Raw genomic sequence first — 16,944 nt, forward strand, 5'->3', positions numbered from 1 at the left:
ATAACCAGGGATGAATAGATAACAAAGTTTGACCAAAATATTAATAAATATAAAGGGAAAAACATTCTAAAGAACTACTTTTTTAACTGTGAAATACAGAAATATACTGTAAATCAGAACCCAACTAGTAGTCACTGTCAGTCAGATCAGCAGATTTGTTTCCATGGGTAGCAATTCTTCAGTCTACTGCAGCTAAAAAAATCAACACAAGATTGTTGACAAATCACATAATAATGCCATGTGTATACAAACAAGTTGTGAGAGATAATGAAGGTAGATTTAGCATGTGCACGGCTCTGCGAGAGGAGGCCTTCTAAAGTGGATCCACGAACCTTCTTGCATATGCATCAAGTTAGATCAAAGCGCTTTCGGAGGTCACACATTTACATAACGTTATCAGCGGAGCTATGGGAACCTGGCAACCCTTGCTTTTGACTGTATTTCAATGGGCCGCCTTCTTGATGTCATTTTCGTTCAATTAGAACTGCAGAGTCGTTCTCCTTGCTTTACTGTTCAAATTTTGCAAGTAATCATATCAGCGACTTTCAATCCAGTGGTTGACACAACAGCCATTAATACTGTTAAAGTGGGCTTTAACGAAAGATTTCTGCCTCTTAGCACAGTGTTCTAGTAATATGTTTTGTGCATTTTATTTTTTGAGCAAGCAATGAGAGGAGGTATTATTTATGTAATGCTATTCGAACTATCTAACAAGGTTGCGTTTTGGTGTGGGTATTACATAATGTACCTACTGCAATTTTTAAGCATCATGATAAAAAAATGTTTATTTGTGTTTGTGCTCATAGGAAAACTCAGGTGAACCCAAAGATTTATTCTGCTCTGCAGTCAAATGGTAAGTAGCATATACAAAACCATATTGTAGGTGGGATTAGGCAACTGACATGATTGTGGCTGTCTTACAACTTTTTGGAATGTACATAATGCATGGAATAGGGATCATGCTTGCTTAAGTGCTGTTGCTAAGTACTGAACTAAGCGATTTAAAACACAATTTTGTATTTATTCATTTAACACTTTTTTAATTTTTACTGTTGGAAAAGTTACAAGCTCAGGAAACGCATCTTATTATACTCAATTTAATTAATTGAATTGTGTCTTATGTCATTAATATCAATGTTGTGAAACATTGTATGCAATGACAAGAGGCAATTTATTGATGATTGGGCACAAAAATAAATTGTAAATTGTTCTAAAAATGTTGATGATTACTAGACTTAATGCATAATATAGAAACACCAACTTAACATTACCTTATCCTTAACAGTCAAACTTTCCAGAGATGTACCCCTAAAAAAACATTTCGGGTCCAAACTGAAAACATGAAACGGTTGACCGCACCCACCTCCACCAAGTGCATATTTTTGTGGCATTTAAAGGATGTAATATTTAGTGCCTCCTAGTGGTACAAAAAACTTTAATCCAGCTAAAAAAAAAACATTAATTTGAGTACTAAGCAAAAATACATGAACTATCATACCAATGTTATTTAAAAAAAAAAAAAAAAAAAAAACATAGGTCGAGATTTTACACAGTGGAATCCCCACTGGCCCTCACTCGTACCAGACAACACAGTGCCATCTAGTGGTCAAATGTTACTAATTGGGGCGTTAAGCTTTTAATGAACAGAAAAATGAATTATGACAAGAAAACAGAAGAAGGGGAGAACCGACGATACAGCAGTTGGCAGAGTCTGCAACAAACAAATCACACCACCATTTTTGCTGGAGTAGAGTGATAATGTTTCCATAATGCAGTGGTTAGCACATTCGCCTATCGTGCAAAAGGTCCCCAGTTCGAGACCACATGGAAACATATGTTGGCCTAGAGAGGGATGTGCACCACAAGGCTGTACTTGCCCATGACACACCACAGGATATGGTGCTCCTATGACCCTAGTGGTTAAGAAATCCAACCAACCAACCAAAGTACTAATAATAGGAAATCAAACACCCACCACACAAAGCTTAAAGCCAGCCAATTGATTTGGAAAGAACAGAATGTCATGCACAAAGTATGAAATGAAATGAAATGAAAGTACATGCTTACGAGTTAAAAATGCTAAACTGTTGGAAGTTGGCCCTCTGATGTTAACATGTAAACAATGCCCAAAGTACAACTAGTGGCTACCATAAACTCAGGAGCAGATAGACACACGATTCTCTGAGAGAATGTAAAATAAAATATTTGCAGATTTCTAGTTTTGACAGTGATCTTTCTATCTCCTCTTCTCGTTTAGATCATTGTAATGCCCTGCTCTCTGGCTTCCCTAAAAACATTGCCAGCTTGCAGCTACTGCCAGCCTCAGCAGCACTTGTGCTTACGGGGGCTTAGGGAAGAGATCACATTACACAAGTTTTGAAATCTCTACAATGGCTACCCGTGCGTTTCAGGGTAGATTATAAGAATCTTTTACTAGTTTTTAATTGCCGTAACGGTCTTGGACCATCATGTCTATCTGATCTGCTTTTATTGTATACTCGAGGTCCTCTGGCAGCGTTTTCACATGGCGGCAACATCATTTTGTCCACTCATAATTTTAAGAAGATCTGCTTCTGATTATTTACAGCCCAAAATGTTCTGATCCCTAAAATTAAATGTATCCCTACTTATTTATATTTTTTTACATTCTCTATCAGAAAATAAGACCAGAGTGCAGGACATGGTTCAAAGGTACAAAAAAATGACACCACATTTGGTCCTGTTGGCATGTATTTTTTCCACTCGGTCACTGCCGACTCATGAGTGCGAGTTGTCATTTAAAGGTTTTTTTTGTTGTAAAGACGGTCACAAGAGGTTTCATTCTATTAAACGTGATATCAAAACAAAAATGTTATTCATCCCTGGCAATTTTAAGTGTAATTTGAATACTAACTTTTTAATTGAAATTTTCTCTATTATGTTTTTTGAGGTCCTGTAGGACAGAAACCGACCTTGAGGCTAAATCCCTTTCAGAGAATCTGTAACCCAGGATTAGATGTTGAAAGTAAATCCAATTTATTAAAATGTAACATGTTTTTAAGACCTTTTATTTTGCAATTACTATATTCACAAAGTTTATTGGTCCAATTTTAGGTCATCTTTTGGATTTCTGATTAAATAAAGCGTCTTTAGACATAATCATCCCCTGCTTAAGCTTTGCTGATTATTGAAAGGCACCAAATTGCCATCATTAGGAGATTAGTTGCTTCTTGCACTCGTTATTGATCCAGTAACTCTAGGTGCACCTGCACACTTGCACAACTTATTGGTATCTAATTTAGGAGCTACAGATAAAAGCATACCTTTTTAATTGCAAATCTATAGTAATTTCTGCACGTGAAAGACACCCAGTTATCCGTTCACTCTCTACATCGCTTATTGTGTTTTCAGTTGCGCGGATGCTGATTTCGCTTTGACATTTAATTAGCTTTTCGATTTACATTTTCCATTAATGCTAGTTTAGCTTTTTTTCAAATTTAATTTTTACAAATAGAAGGTTTTATATTCAAATATAGTGTAAAAGTCACATGTATAGGATTATAGTTATTAACTTCATCTGGATTGGTTTTAACTGCCAAAGACTTATTTTCACATCGTGTTGATTTTACAGAATTCAGGTTAAAATAAAAAAATAATAAAACATTAAAATACCTGACATTAATATGCTCGTTGTTTGTGGAAGGTCTGGCAATGAACAAATTAAACAGTTTTAAGGGAACATTGGATGGCAGAATAGCATTGATTTTCTCCAGGCTTGCCGGAAAGCAACGTGGTGCATTCAAGGCCGTGGGGAACTGGTAAACAGGTACAAGGCTGTGAAAAATATATATTAAAAAAGTGAATGTCACTTGTCCATTTATGAGACTATTTTTAACCTGGCTCTGCAGCTTAATGGAAGTTAACCTAAATTTTCCGGACTATAATTCTAAGTCCTTTTCATAGTTTGTGCCGCAGGTGCAACCTTTACTCTGGTGGGACTTACGTATATGTGAAATTATTAAAACGTTATTATATTGAGTTTTAAATTACTATCACTGATAATGTATATCACTTCACTTCATATTTTTACACTAAACCGCAATAGAGCACTCCAGTCCTGTGTTGATATTTACATCTTGACTGCGACGTAGTTGGGGACCGTGGAGGCAGGCGCATCGTTTAACTCCGGGATCTACCGGGAGATGTTTGCCGGTGAAAGTGACACAAAAGATGAAGGTTTGATTAGATTTAGCGATTTGGAGAGAAAATTCTACAGTGGCTTGCGAAACTATTTGGCCACCTTGAACTTTGTGACCTTTTTCCTCATTTTAGACTTTAAACATAAAGATATAAAACTGTAATTTCTTGTGAAGCATCAACGATAAGTGGCGCGCAATCATAAGTGGAACACACTTTCTTGGCTATTTTATTTCTTTAACAAATAAACACAACGAAAAAGTGGGTCTGCAATATATTCAGCCCCATTGAGTTAGTACTTTGTAGCGCCACCTTTTGCTGCTATTGAAGCTCCAAGTCGCTTGGGGTATGTCTCTATCAGTTTTGCACATCGAGAAACTGATATTTTTGCCCATTCCTCCTTGCAAAATAGCTCGAGCTCAGTGAGGTTGGATGGAAAGCGTTTGTGAACAGCAGCTTTCAGTTCTTTCCACAGACTCTGAATTTTATTGAGGTCTTGACTTTGACTGGGCTATTTTAACTCCTTGATAGATAGATTGATAGATAGATAGACACTTTATTCATCCCCGCAGGGAAATTCACATTTCCAGCAGCATCCCAGCACTGAGAACAATACAATAATAAAGCAAAAAGAATACAATACAGTATACAAATACCCAATGTGACGTGCTAATACCAACTGTAGCGTGTTATGTAGAGTATCTAGATAGTGCTACACAGAATACACATTGCAATAAAATTCGGTAATATGCAATGTAGGGGGTGTGATTTAATGTGGGCCTTTACTCTGCCGGGTGGAGTTGAAGAGCATCATGGCATGAGAAAGAAAAGATCTCTTCAGTCTGTCCGTGGTACAAGACAGTGACAGCAGTCTGTCGCTGAAGCTGCTCTTCTGTCTGGATTATTTTTGGTGAACCATTCCATTGTAGCTTTTGCTACTTTTGCTATTCTATTCTATTCTTTATGTTTTGGATCATTGTCTTGTTGGAAGACAAATCTCCGTCCCAGTTTCAGGTCTTTTGCAGACTCCAAGTTTTCTTCCGTAATGGTCCTGTATTTGCCTCCATCCATCTTCCCATGAGTTTTAACCTTCCCTGTCCCTGCTGAAGAAAAGCAGGCCCAAATCATGATGCTGCCACCACCATGTTTGACTGTGGGGATGGTGTGTTGAGGGTGATGAGCTGTGCTGCTTTTACACCAAACATAACGTCTTGCATTGTTGCCAAAAAGTTCGATTTTGGTCTCATCTGACCAGAGTACCTTCTTCCACTTGTTTGGTGTGTCTCCTAGGTTGCTTGTGGCAAACTTTAAACGACACTTTTTATGGATATCTTTAAGAAATGGCTTCCTTCTTGCCACTCTTCCCTAAAGGGCAGATTTGTGCAGTATACGACTGATTGTTGTCCTATGGACAGATTCTCCCGCCTCAGCTTTAGACCTCTGCAGTTCATCCAGAGTGATCATGGGCCTCTTGGCTGCATCTCTGATCAGTTGTCTTGTATGAGCTGAAAGTTTAGGGGGACCGCCCGATCTTGGTAGATTTGCAGTGGTCTGATACTCCTTAAATTTCAATATTTTAGCTTGCACATTGCTCCTTGGTGTGTTTAGAATAGAATAGAATAGAATACATTTATCATCTTTGTTACAAAATGGGTTGAACCTATTGAGACAACGAAAGTGGACGCAGCACTCCAGTATCACATTTTACTGAGAGAATTAAAAAAACAAAAAGATAAAAGATTATTTACACAATATTTACACAAGAAAGTGTGGGCATTTAGCGGCAGAAGATATTTACATTAGGTGTTTACATACAGTTTTGGGATTTAAAGCTTTAAGCTTGGGAAATCTTTTTGTATCCAAATCCAGCTTTAAACTTCTCCACAACAGTATCTCGGACCTGCTTGGTGTGTTCCTCGTGATGCTCTCTGCGCTTTAAACAGACCTCTGAGTCTATCGCAGTGCTGGTGCATTTATACAGAGACTTGATTACACACAGGTGGATTCCATTTATCATTGTTAGTCATTTAGATCAACATTGAATCATTCAGAGATCCTCACTGAACTTCTGAACAGAGTTTGCTGCACTGAAAGTAAAGGGGCTGAATAAAAAGTTATTGTTATTACGATGCCGTTATTATGTAAATACCAGGTTTCACCTATGAGAAGTTGAGTTAAAATAGCCTCAGCCAACCACAAAATCATCATGCCAATTAGAATTCATATTTCTTGGAAAATCCCATCACTGCTGATATATTTTCAGAACCTTTTGGCGGGCTACCCAGGGGCTAGATTAGAGATCCCTGCTCAAAACCACGTCAAAGTTGTGTTTTATTTCGTTTTTGTCTGTTCAAAATGATGCAAAATGTTGGTCATTAAAAACAAGAGGTCAACACGTTTGTTATTTTATATTATTATGGCTTATTGGCACAAACATTTTGCATAGCTCAAGAGGTCCATGCAATGATGTTAAAAAAATGTAAAGATTAAAAAAACCCATAATGGGAAAATACAATTTGTTTTCGTTTGTTCATTGTTTTAATACTCCCTCAATGCTTTATCAAAATATTCTTAAAGAATCATACTTTTTTTCTCTCTGTCAATACTAAATGTATCAAAACAAGTCTCAAAAATTTGATTTTGATGGGAATGATAGTGTTCTTTCACCCTTGTCTTTCCTCATGCAGCGGCAAATATTTGTCATAAAAATACCTTGTTAGTTTTCAAAAGTCGTCAGTCTGTACATACTAGTATTTTTTTTTACTTTCTAACAAATACAGAAGGATAATATTTATAACATATAATTTGAAAAGAGCAGCACGCCGGCGCAGTGGTTAGCGCTTGTGCGGCACAGTTCATGTCATGGGAACCTGTCGTGGGTTCAAATCCAGCTCCAGACTTCCTGTGCGGAGTTTGTATGTTCTCCCCGTGCTTGCGTGGGTTTCCTCCGGGCACTCCGGTTTCCTCCCACATTCCAAAAAACATGCATTTCAGGTGAATTGGCCGATCCAAATTGTCCCTAGGTGTGAATGAGCGAATGAGTTGTCTGTCCCTGTGTGCCCTGCGATTGGCTGGCAACCAGTTCAGGGTGTCTCCTGCCCACTGCCCGGAGATGGCTGGGATAGGCTCCAGCCCCCCCGCGACCCTAATGAGGATAAGCGGTACGGCTAATGAGATGAGATGAGATGAGATGAATTTGAAAAGAAAAGTAAATGAAACGACAAACAAAAAAATACTGTTCAAACAATCTAGTTACAACTATTAGTAGTCAAAAATGGCATAATTAATTGTCCATACAACGACTCTTGTACAATAAATTAGATTTTATCTTTTCAATGATAATTTAGAGACACACAAGCATGATTTTTTAAAAGGAAAACATATGTGAAATATTTTCCCTCGTTCTAGTGTTGAGCTCAGATGTGGCTTGTGATAATTATAATCGTATTTTGGTTCGGTATTGTGGAGCCAGCTTGTCATGATTCATCTCATTTCCTCAGCCTTCAACATAAACCAGACTTAGAGCTCATTTAAATGCTCCTCCAATATAAGATGTATTCCTTTGAGTGACGATCAGGATATAAAGAAATATTCATTTAGGTATGAAATGGACCGCAATAAGATTGCCTTTGTGGTATTTCTAGGCCCCATTTAGCTTGGGTTCATTCAAATTCTGAAATGCAATGAAGTGTCAATTTAGCTGGTTAACAAATGGATGTGAATGAGCGGGAGTGTCATACAACTACAGTATTAGATTTGCTTTAGTGTCATATTTTTCTTTTTTTCACTGTGTTGTAGAGCTCTGGATAGACTCCGATGACAGCAACTCAGAAATTGAAGCAGCTTTGCGTCCACAACCTGTCAACACAAATGACGATGAGGACACGGATGATTTTTATGACTGACGCTCTCCTGGTGATGTGTTATTACAAATGTAAGGAAGATGCAGGATTGGACAATTTCCACATAACATTTTACAATGAACAAACATGAACTATGCTTCTGTTGGTAAAATTGCCTCTCCCTCGCTGGATTACAGAGGACACGGACAAAAGAAAACAGAAAGACATTCTAATGCAGCAACTTTGGGTAGTTGGGAAATTACCGTAAATTCCGGACTATAGAGTGCACCTGATTACAAGCCGCACCCACCAAATTTTAAGAGGATAACCGCTTTTGTACTTACACAAACCGCACCTGTATATAAGCCGCATGCGCTCACATTAAAGTATGTAACACAATCATGAAATTAACCCAAACCCTATTCTGAGTCCCGCGATTATAACTGAACATAAAGTACACAGTTCAAAAACCACAGCCGGTAAAATGAACAGAAAATGATACCGGTAGTTAAGATTTGATGCAGACCTGCAGAGTCCGGGTCCCGTTAAAACTAATCCAAAAAGTGTATATTTCCAAAGGTAAGGGTGGGAAAAATATATATCCACTATTGTCTGCTGTGTCCACAAACACTCACCTTTACCGGTCCCCAATTCCCGTCATCCCCCGCGTCTGTTACGTCCCTTCTTTTTAATTGGTCAGTGCAAGACTTATCAGAATAAATGTCCAAAATAAATACAAATAAATACATTACAAAAATATACAGTTGCAAATGCATATTATACATGGTTACACATATTTACAAAGAAAGACGGTACACCGAGAGAGTTTTCAAAGCTTTAATAATAATATTATAACTTTCATCCCAAACCGTGCCTGTGAAGGGTAGCAAAACGCTACTAAGAACACGCTCGCTATGCAGTTAGCGGGTCTGTCAAAAAAAACATAACGTACATGTAGAAGTCACGGTAAACCGTCCTCATCTTCCTCCCTATAACTGACGTCATCAAAGATGTCCTCCTTTAGTATGGGAAAGAGACTTTGTCTTACAGACTACGTCCCACGCTCCCTTATTCAAAAACACGCTGGCAACACACTCGCAAGGTAAAGTTTGCGTGCAGTAGCTCTGTTTCCTCCTTTATCGGACTGCCCGATTGCGTTTAGCTTGTAAGCTGCGTCATGTGCCTTGAACTCGAGCGCCGCTGGCGGCTGTTAGAAAAATTACATAAATTGTCCGCATCACTGAATAAGCCGCAGGGTTAAACATTGGGAAAAAAGTAGCGGGTTATAGTCTGGAATTTACGGTATTTGAACAAATTACAACTGAAGAGGTGGGTTTATTCTCTGAAACCCGTCTTGCCCTTTAGGAGCACCACATGCGTTTTACAATAATTTTGTCAGGAAAACGTATAAAAACCTTAAAGTTAATCTGAAGTTTGGCTACCCAACAATTAAAAGTGAATTATTTTCAATGTTTTTGAAAGGTCAACATACTTTAATCAATCACACACACTGTCGGATTTAATGAATTTAGTTTAATAATCATTTACAGAAGACGTTTAAATAGAACAACACAAAATAAGAATATGTGTTGTCATCTTGGCTGACACTATTAAGATGGGCAAACAATGTGGTTGGCTTCAGTTTACTGTCGAACTTTACGCAACTGGGCGTTTTCTGTAATTTGATCTTATTACCCTTTAATCACACCAATCAATAACTATGGTTTCTGTGCATCAAGTGTTTCCTTTCACATACTTCTAAGCCCATCATAGAGCCGGTGAATTTAAACTGATTCTTAATGACACAGGTATACTCTGTCATTGTCAGTCATTTTGGTTGACATTGGATCACTTAGAAGTAATCAGAGAACTTCTAGGGTCAGTTGGCTGAGCTGAAAGAACAGCAGGTCAATATTTTTAAACACCTAATTTTCAGTTTGATTGTTGTAATCATAGTATGGAATGTTGAAATAATTTGGTTCACTTAGAAAATGTTTTTTTTTTTTAGCTTCAAGTTTGAAACCTGAAATGTGGCAAAGTGACAAAAAATTAATTAGGCACTGTATGCTAATTTTGCTCGTTTGTTTTCCAAACAAATGATAAAGTTGGCAAATCTGGCACCGGATAAAGTATGTGAAGAGTTGGGCAACACTGTGCTGTTAACCCCGCTCCAGTCTCTTTTATGTGAACAACTCTCCCGGCTCATAATAGCAGCTCGAAATAGATTAAACTGATCTTTTAAAGCGATTTGTTTGCACTGGACTGGAAAATCATGCATTTTGAATGCCACAAGCATCTCGGAGTGCTCTGCCTCCGGCGTGCTTGAGTGTAGTGATGTGAGTCACCTGTTAAATGACAATGCGCAACGGCCTCTCGGCACAGCTGCCTCACGACCTGTGAACCATCTGAAGAGTGCCGTCCTGTGCTGTGCCGGCCTACCCCCCCAGGGTACGAAATGTTAGTGTGGTCCAGATGTGCCCCGAAAGGTTTACAGTTGCCTTTGATTGTGCATAGCCATAGGTATTTGTGTGCATTATTTTATTTGTCATTATGTTTAGAGTTTTCATTCCCCACATTTAGTTGGGCTAACTTTTCACTAGGGGCGGGCGATACTGGGAATTTGTGTCGATCCGATCCAGGTAAATACATGATAGAATCAATTGTGGGCTCTTTTACCATAGTGACAACATATTTACAGTTTTTTTGTTCAGGACCAGCAAGGTTGCAGCTTTTTGCTCTCTTCAGGGTGAGGTATGTTTTATTAGTTTATGTAAGTTTGTAGTGTTGTCACAGTAGCAGACCACGTTATCACATAAGTTACCGTTGGCATGGTCCTTTTCTGTATTTAAAAAGAAGACCACTTCAGGCTGCGCTTCTTTTTTGTGTCTGTGATTTTTGGAAGGGGTGGCCTCGTTGATTTGACCCTCTCCTACCTGCCAGGCAGGACCAAGCAGCTGGCCAGGTAGGGAGAATTGTTAAAAGTGTGCCTGTCAGTCAAAAACTCAGGCATAAACTTAGAGAGTGCGCAGTGAGACAGAAGGGCTGCGCTATCTATATATGGGTGTAGCGTTTTGAGAATAATCGTATCAATCCCAGGAGAATAGTATCAATTTGATCCAAGTACTCGAGTATTATCGATAATATCCATACTTGGATCAATCTGCCCACTCCGACATTTTAAACGAGAATGTGATTTTCTCTTTATCAAAATAAATTAATTTAAAAGAGTACTGGTTAATAGTTGACCACAAGATAGCACTGTATTGTGTGCAACTGAAACTGAAAAAGAGTGCTACTTAGCACAAGTAAGAATACAAACTACAGAGACCAAACCACACCATATATCTACCCATTATTTTGGCCAGCGTATTACAAATTTTTTGGGGGTGGTAATCGTAGCAGCAAGGTGACAGACTATTATATCCCTCTAAGCAAAGCAAGCCTCATTTATGTAAAACAATGTTTTTGACATGCGAGTATTCTTTAAAATGCATGTTTATATGATGAAGTGATATTACCCACTAGCATCTAAAAAGCATCTAAAAAGTATTAATAACAAAGGGAGTCCTTAGTATACTACTTACTCGACCTACATTTTGACAATGTGTTTGTCGGTACGCCATTCGTTTCAGCTGTACAGTCCATTCTAGGCATTCACGTTTCAAAGATAAACACCTTTTAAAGCATTATTTTTTTATTATTTGTATTATAAAATGGTACCTTTACCTACTAACATATATATTAATTAAATTTCCACATAACCGAAGCATCCATATATCAAAGGAATTTCAGGTTACAAAGGTCAAACTACTGTGCTCTGCTTCATAATTAGAAGGGATGCTCGACGATTATTCATCCAATCCTTATGGATGGCAAAAGATTTTGCCACAGTTAAAACAGGGTTCCTTTTTTTTCATTCATTATCTGCACCGCTTATCCTCAGTAGGGTTGCGAGGGTGCTGGAGCCCATCCTAGCTATCTTCGGGCAGTTGAACCGGTTGCCAGCCAGTCGCAGGGCACACAGGGACAGACAACTCACTCGCTCATTCACACCTAAGGACAATTTGAACCGGCCAACTAGCCTGACAAGCATGTCTTTGGAATGTGGGGGAAAGCTAGAGTGCCCGGACAAAACCCACGCAAGCATGGGGAGAACATGCAAACTCCACACAGGAAGGTTCAATCTCATCAGGACTGCCTTTAGTATTTTACATTTATATTTTATTCTTTGTAAATTACGTGAAGCGATTCACTATCTAAGCTATTCATATATGTAAATTATGCAGATTTGCAGACATTTTTTCACACATTGTTTTGACGTAACGGTAAAATCTGGTTTACATGGATGTATAGGTCACTTATGTTAGGACTGAACTATGTTGGAAATCGGGACTCTGTTTAATAATTTGGGTGGTGTGTAGCAGTGTTTTTACAGACCAATACAACTCATTAAGTCATCGATTCCGAACAGAAATATTAATAAAATATAATATCACCTGGCCTCTGAAAAAAGATGAAATGATGACAAATAAATTAAATACAAAATGTTTCCCTTAATATAACATGCATTCAAATATGGTAGATTATGGCCCTTTGCAATTGTTAAGAAGGCAGCTGATACTTGTATAGGCAACCAATCACACTACTGATACCTTAAAAAGGCTGGTATCTGCACCAATAACTGGTGTTGGTAATCACTTATCCTTAGAATTATTATTAATAAACTTATGTTGGTTGATCACAAAGGAGCATCAAATATTTTTACACACCCTCAACATACATGGCTTTTTGTGTGGACCAAAGTAAACGGAAGCAGGAACTGATGCAGGGGTGCTCAGAATAAGGGTGGTATTTGATCACAAAACCAGGAACAAAGTAACAAACCAACAAGGGTAACAAAACAAATAACAAAATCGAACCTGATAATAGCCAAACAGACGGAGATGGAAATGCATTGACCGGACATCGTCTGCTGTCCAAACAGTTATTATAATGGGTCAGAATCACCATCAGGTGTGGGGAGATTGAGTGTAGGTGTGCCCAGTTCCACACCCACTGGTGGCAGCACTCTTATAAAGGTGGCATGCTAGAACCTGACAAAAAAAATGCATTGACATTTAAATCATCAAGCAAAAACTAGGATCATCATATTCCTTGATTTAGATATCAGGGTCCTTTGAATGCAATATGATATGTTGTTCTTTTACTTTGCCTTCAATAAGTATTTTCAGCAGTGGAATACTGTACTTATACAAAGTGAGAATCTGAATTTTTATCATGAAATGTAGGAGAAGCCCACGGCATTTAATATCAGCAAATTCCATTAGTAAGCTTCAGGTTACCAGAAATATCAAAACAGCATATTCATTATCCGTAATGGCATCAGACTGCCCTGACCCACTGCAAAAAAGGGACCGTGGTTGAATAATTTGGAGTTCGCTAAAAGACTCGCTCCCATACTACAATGCTCATGTTAAGGAGCGTGTCAACAGATGCTTGAAAGCAACAGATAGATCATGTTAAAAGTGGAATAGATTGTTCTAACGTGATGTAACCATGCAAAAAAGTAATAAAGAAGCTTTTGGTCTCCTTACTGCAACGATAATGAAAAGGATATTCATATCCTCAAGGTAGACAATTGGAAATAAAATGGCAAAGCACGGCCCAAAATAATTAATTGTCCTTCTTTGTGTAGTATTTCGCTAAACAATTAGTTTAGTTGTGGAAGTGTCTAGTTGGTTGCATTTTTTCCACCAAGGAAAATAATGAAGGGTTTTCGCAACTCCTTCACGACTGTTAACAGCTACATACTTATAAGACTAATTCAAACCGGGATGTCTGGGAATGAGAAACAATAGAAATATGACTGTTCTGCTACTCAGGAAATACAGACGCTGCCCTACTTACGAACGATTGTTCGTAAGTTGAATTTGTTTGCAAGTTGCTTCTGTGCTATATTTTGTATGGAATGTATGTTTAAGGTTTACATAAGTATGTTTAAGGCTTGTATAAGTAACCTGTAGTGTCTTGTACCAAAAAATAAACATTACATAAAACATTATGCTCTATAAAGATAAATAAAATGAAGTTTAACTTACGAAGATGGGCTTCCAGAGTTAGGCTACTTCCTCCTCCGTGGTAGAAAGTGGCCAAAAAAAAGCAATCCAACCATTTTCTCAACCGCATCAGTCTCTCTTATTCCACTTTAATTTAAAAAGAAACGGCTTGCCTCTTCCTTACACTTTACAGCAACCATAGTGAATGGATGCACGAGATATTGAACAATATAAGCGTCAAAATTTTTCACGCGCTGGAGATGCAGTACACGTAGTATGTTTACACAAGAATTGTGAAGTAGAAGCCGGATTTCTTCCGGTTGGATGCTGGGTGACCTCTCACGGCGCCACACGCCGGTAGCGGCGGAAAGAAGCACTACACTAATGTCCTGTACTCGGAAAAATGTGCACACAAAACAAAATCTAACTTACAGAAGTGTCCGGATATTTTTCGACATCCCGGAAAAAATGTTCGTCTATACTGTTTTTCGTAAGTCGAATGGTCGTAAGTAGGGGAGCGTCTGTATAGATAGGTGCGGTGGGAATACAGATTAGAAAAGCTCTTTGAACTATGTTAGACAATGTTAACACATACTAAATGGAGAAAGTATTCCTCTTTCCATTTTTTAAGGACACCTCAAATGACGCACGCCACAGTTAATTTGAAACTTACTTAGTTTGTTTTTCACGTTTATTTTGAAGGAGACCCTTCGAGGGGAGGTGGTGTCAACGTCTGCATCGACCAACTGGCAGAGATTGGAAGCTGTGTTGTGCTGTCATGGACTTTTTGGCCAAAGGCTCGAAGTTTTGTTGCTGTCAGTGACTTTTCAGGATTATTTTACAGGCCCGAGGCGTCGTTGCTGTCATGTTCCTTCTGGAAAAAATTCAACATATTACCTCGGTTTTCTTTTATTGATGTTCACTATGTTCTGTGTACTGTTACCCAATGCTAAATCTATTGCACTCTGGTCATCCTGGAAGGGGGATTACCCCTTATCGAGGTTTCTTATTTTCCTCGTGCTTAGGTTTTGAGTTTTCCCTCGCCTGCATGTTGGTTTATGATCAGGGGATGGTGTAATTGTAACCTGTGCACTCCTTTGAGACATTTTCGGGCTATACAGACGCTTCCCGACCTACGAACGGGTTGGGTTCCGGACGATCGTTCGTAAGTTGAATTTGTTTGTAAGATGCTTCAGTGCTATATTTTGTATGTTTAAGGTTTATATAAGTATGTTTAAGGCTCGTATAAGTAACCTGTATTGTTTTGTACTAAAAAGTAAACATTTTATGAAATAATATGCTCTATAAAGCTAAATGAAGTGAGGTTTTACTTACTTTTCTACTTGCGCTTCAAGAGGTCCTCCTCCGTTGTATAAAGTGCCCGAAAAAAATGTGTTTTGACCATTTTCTCAAACGCATCTAGCTTTCTTATTCCACTTTCATTTCAAAAGACATTTCAAAATGTCCAGATATTTTTCGACATCCCGAAAAAAAGGATCGTATCTGCCGGAATTCGAATGTCGGGAGGCGTCTGTACAAGTAAATGTGATTTGACCTGACTTGACTGTATTGGAAGCCACATTAGTTCAGTTTAATAACACATTCTCATTAACACATAGCCTTATCACTTTCAAGAGCCATCTTCTGTTGTGCTTTTGACGCCATTGTGTGTAAGATCCCAAATATATCTATTTGTTCATTGATATTTTTGACATATTTCATTGAAATTGTTAATTGCTCAATGGGTTTTTGTGAATTGTCTATGCTTGGGGGTTAGTTTCACTTTATCTTTCATTTCATGTTTCAGTTATACTCTTTTGGATTAAAGTGGAGCTAAGACGCTAATCACTTTATTCTAAGAACAGTTAAGCTCCTGCTAATTGTTGTGCCACTTACATGTAAGGAGAGCAAAAAATGATGGCAAATTACTGGAAATAAAAATTATCTGGATTATCTGCCAACAGAAAAAGTATGTAAGAAAACAATTACTTTTATTTTACTATTTTCAATTGTTTCACTTGAGTGCTTTCATTTGAATTATAGATTCAGCTTTTTCTATTATTTTCAATTTTCTTTGGATGAGGCTTAACATCGTTGATTGTTATTATTTACACTTGTTTTGTTTACATGCGGACCATGATGATATTAATGACACGATTGACGTCAAAAGAAAAACTTTCTTTGCTATTATTACGTACAAACACAATTTGACGCTTTCTTTGTATGTAAGTGAATGACACATTTTCTTGACCAATTTTTTTTTGTGAAAATAATGTTGTGCAGAGGGGGCAGCACGGCGGCGCAGTGGTTAGCGCTTGTGCGGCACAGTTCATGTCATGGGAACCTGTCGTGGGTTCAAATCTAGCTCCAGACTTCCTGTGCGGAGTTTGTATGTTCTCCCCGTGCTTGCGTGGGTTTCCTCCGGGCACTCCGGTTTCCCCCCACGTTCCAAAAACATGCATTTCAGGTGAATTGGCCGGTCCAGATTGTCCCTAGGTGTGAATGAGCGAATGAGTTGTCTGTCCCTGTGTGCCCTGCGATTGGCTGGCAACCAGTTCAGGGTGTCCCCTGCCCACTGCCCGGAGATGGCTGGGATAGGCTCCAGCCCCCCCGCGACCCTAATGAGGATAAGCGGTACGGCTGATGAGATGAGATGAGATGTTGTGCAGAATGCAATTCTTGACTTTTCAATACAGATTTGTTGGAGAAATGTGTACTACAATACATTTGTCTTTCATTTTAAGATTGAAATTGTGTCTTATTTAAGGAAAGCAAGCGTAGGGTTTTGATTTGTGTGCAATTAATTTGAATCCGAGATGAAAGAACACAGTCCACTAAAGCACAATGGCCCAGTTTTGCACTAATGTGAG

General features: G+C 38.4%; 1 protein-coding gene across 3 annotated transcripts in view; it reads left to right on the plus strand.

Annotated features, from left to right (window-relative positions):
- kiz (kizuna centrosomal protein) overlaps positions 1-15,585 on the plus strand; it is a 52,880-nt gene extending 37,295 nt beyond the window's left edge. For 2 of the 3 annotated variants that reach the window (XM_088354844.1, XM_088354846.1), the window contains 3 exons: positions 807-853; positions 7,975-8,110; positions 14,777-15,585. In XM_088354844.1, coding sequence (XP_088210970.1) covers positions 807-853; positions 7,975-8,081 — 154 coding nt within the window. In that variant the 3' untranslated portion in view covers positions 8,082-8,110; positions 14,777-15,585. Of the gene's footprint in view, positions 1-806; positions 854-7,974; positions 10,266-14,776 lie in introns of those variants that run through there. The other variant, XM_088354845.1, reaches the window with a different exon arrangement.
- Positions 15,586-16,944: the final 1,359 nt, after the last annotated feature.

The sequence above is a fragment of the Urocampus carinirostris genome, chromosome 15, assembly GCF_059441175.1.
Source record: "Urocampus carinirostris isolate Australia breed hairy pipefish chromosome 15, RoL_Ucar_1.0, whole genome shotgun sequence".
Lineage (NCBI taxonomy): Eukaryota > Metazoa > Chordata > Actinopteri > Syngnathiformes > Syngnathidae > Urocampus > Urocampus carinirostris.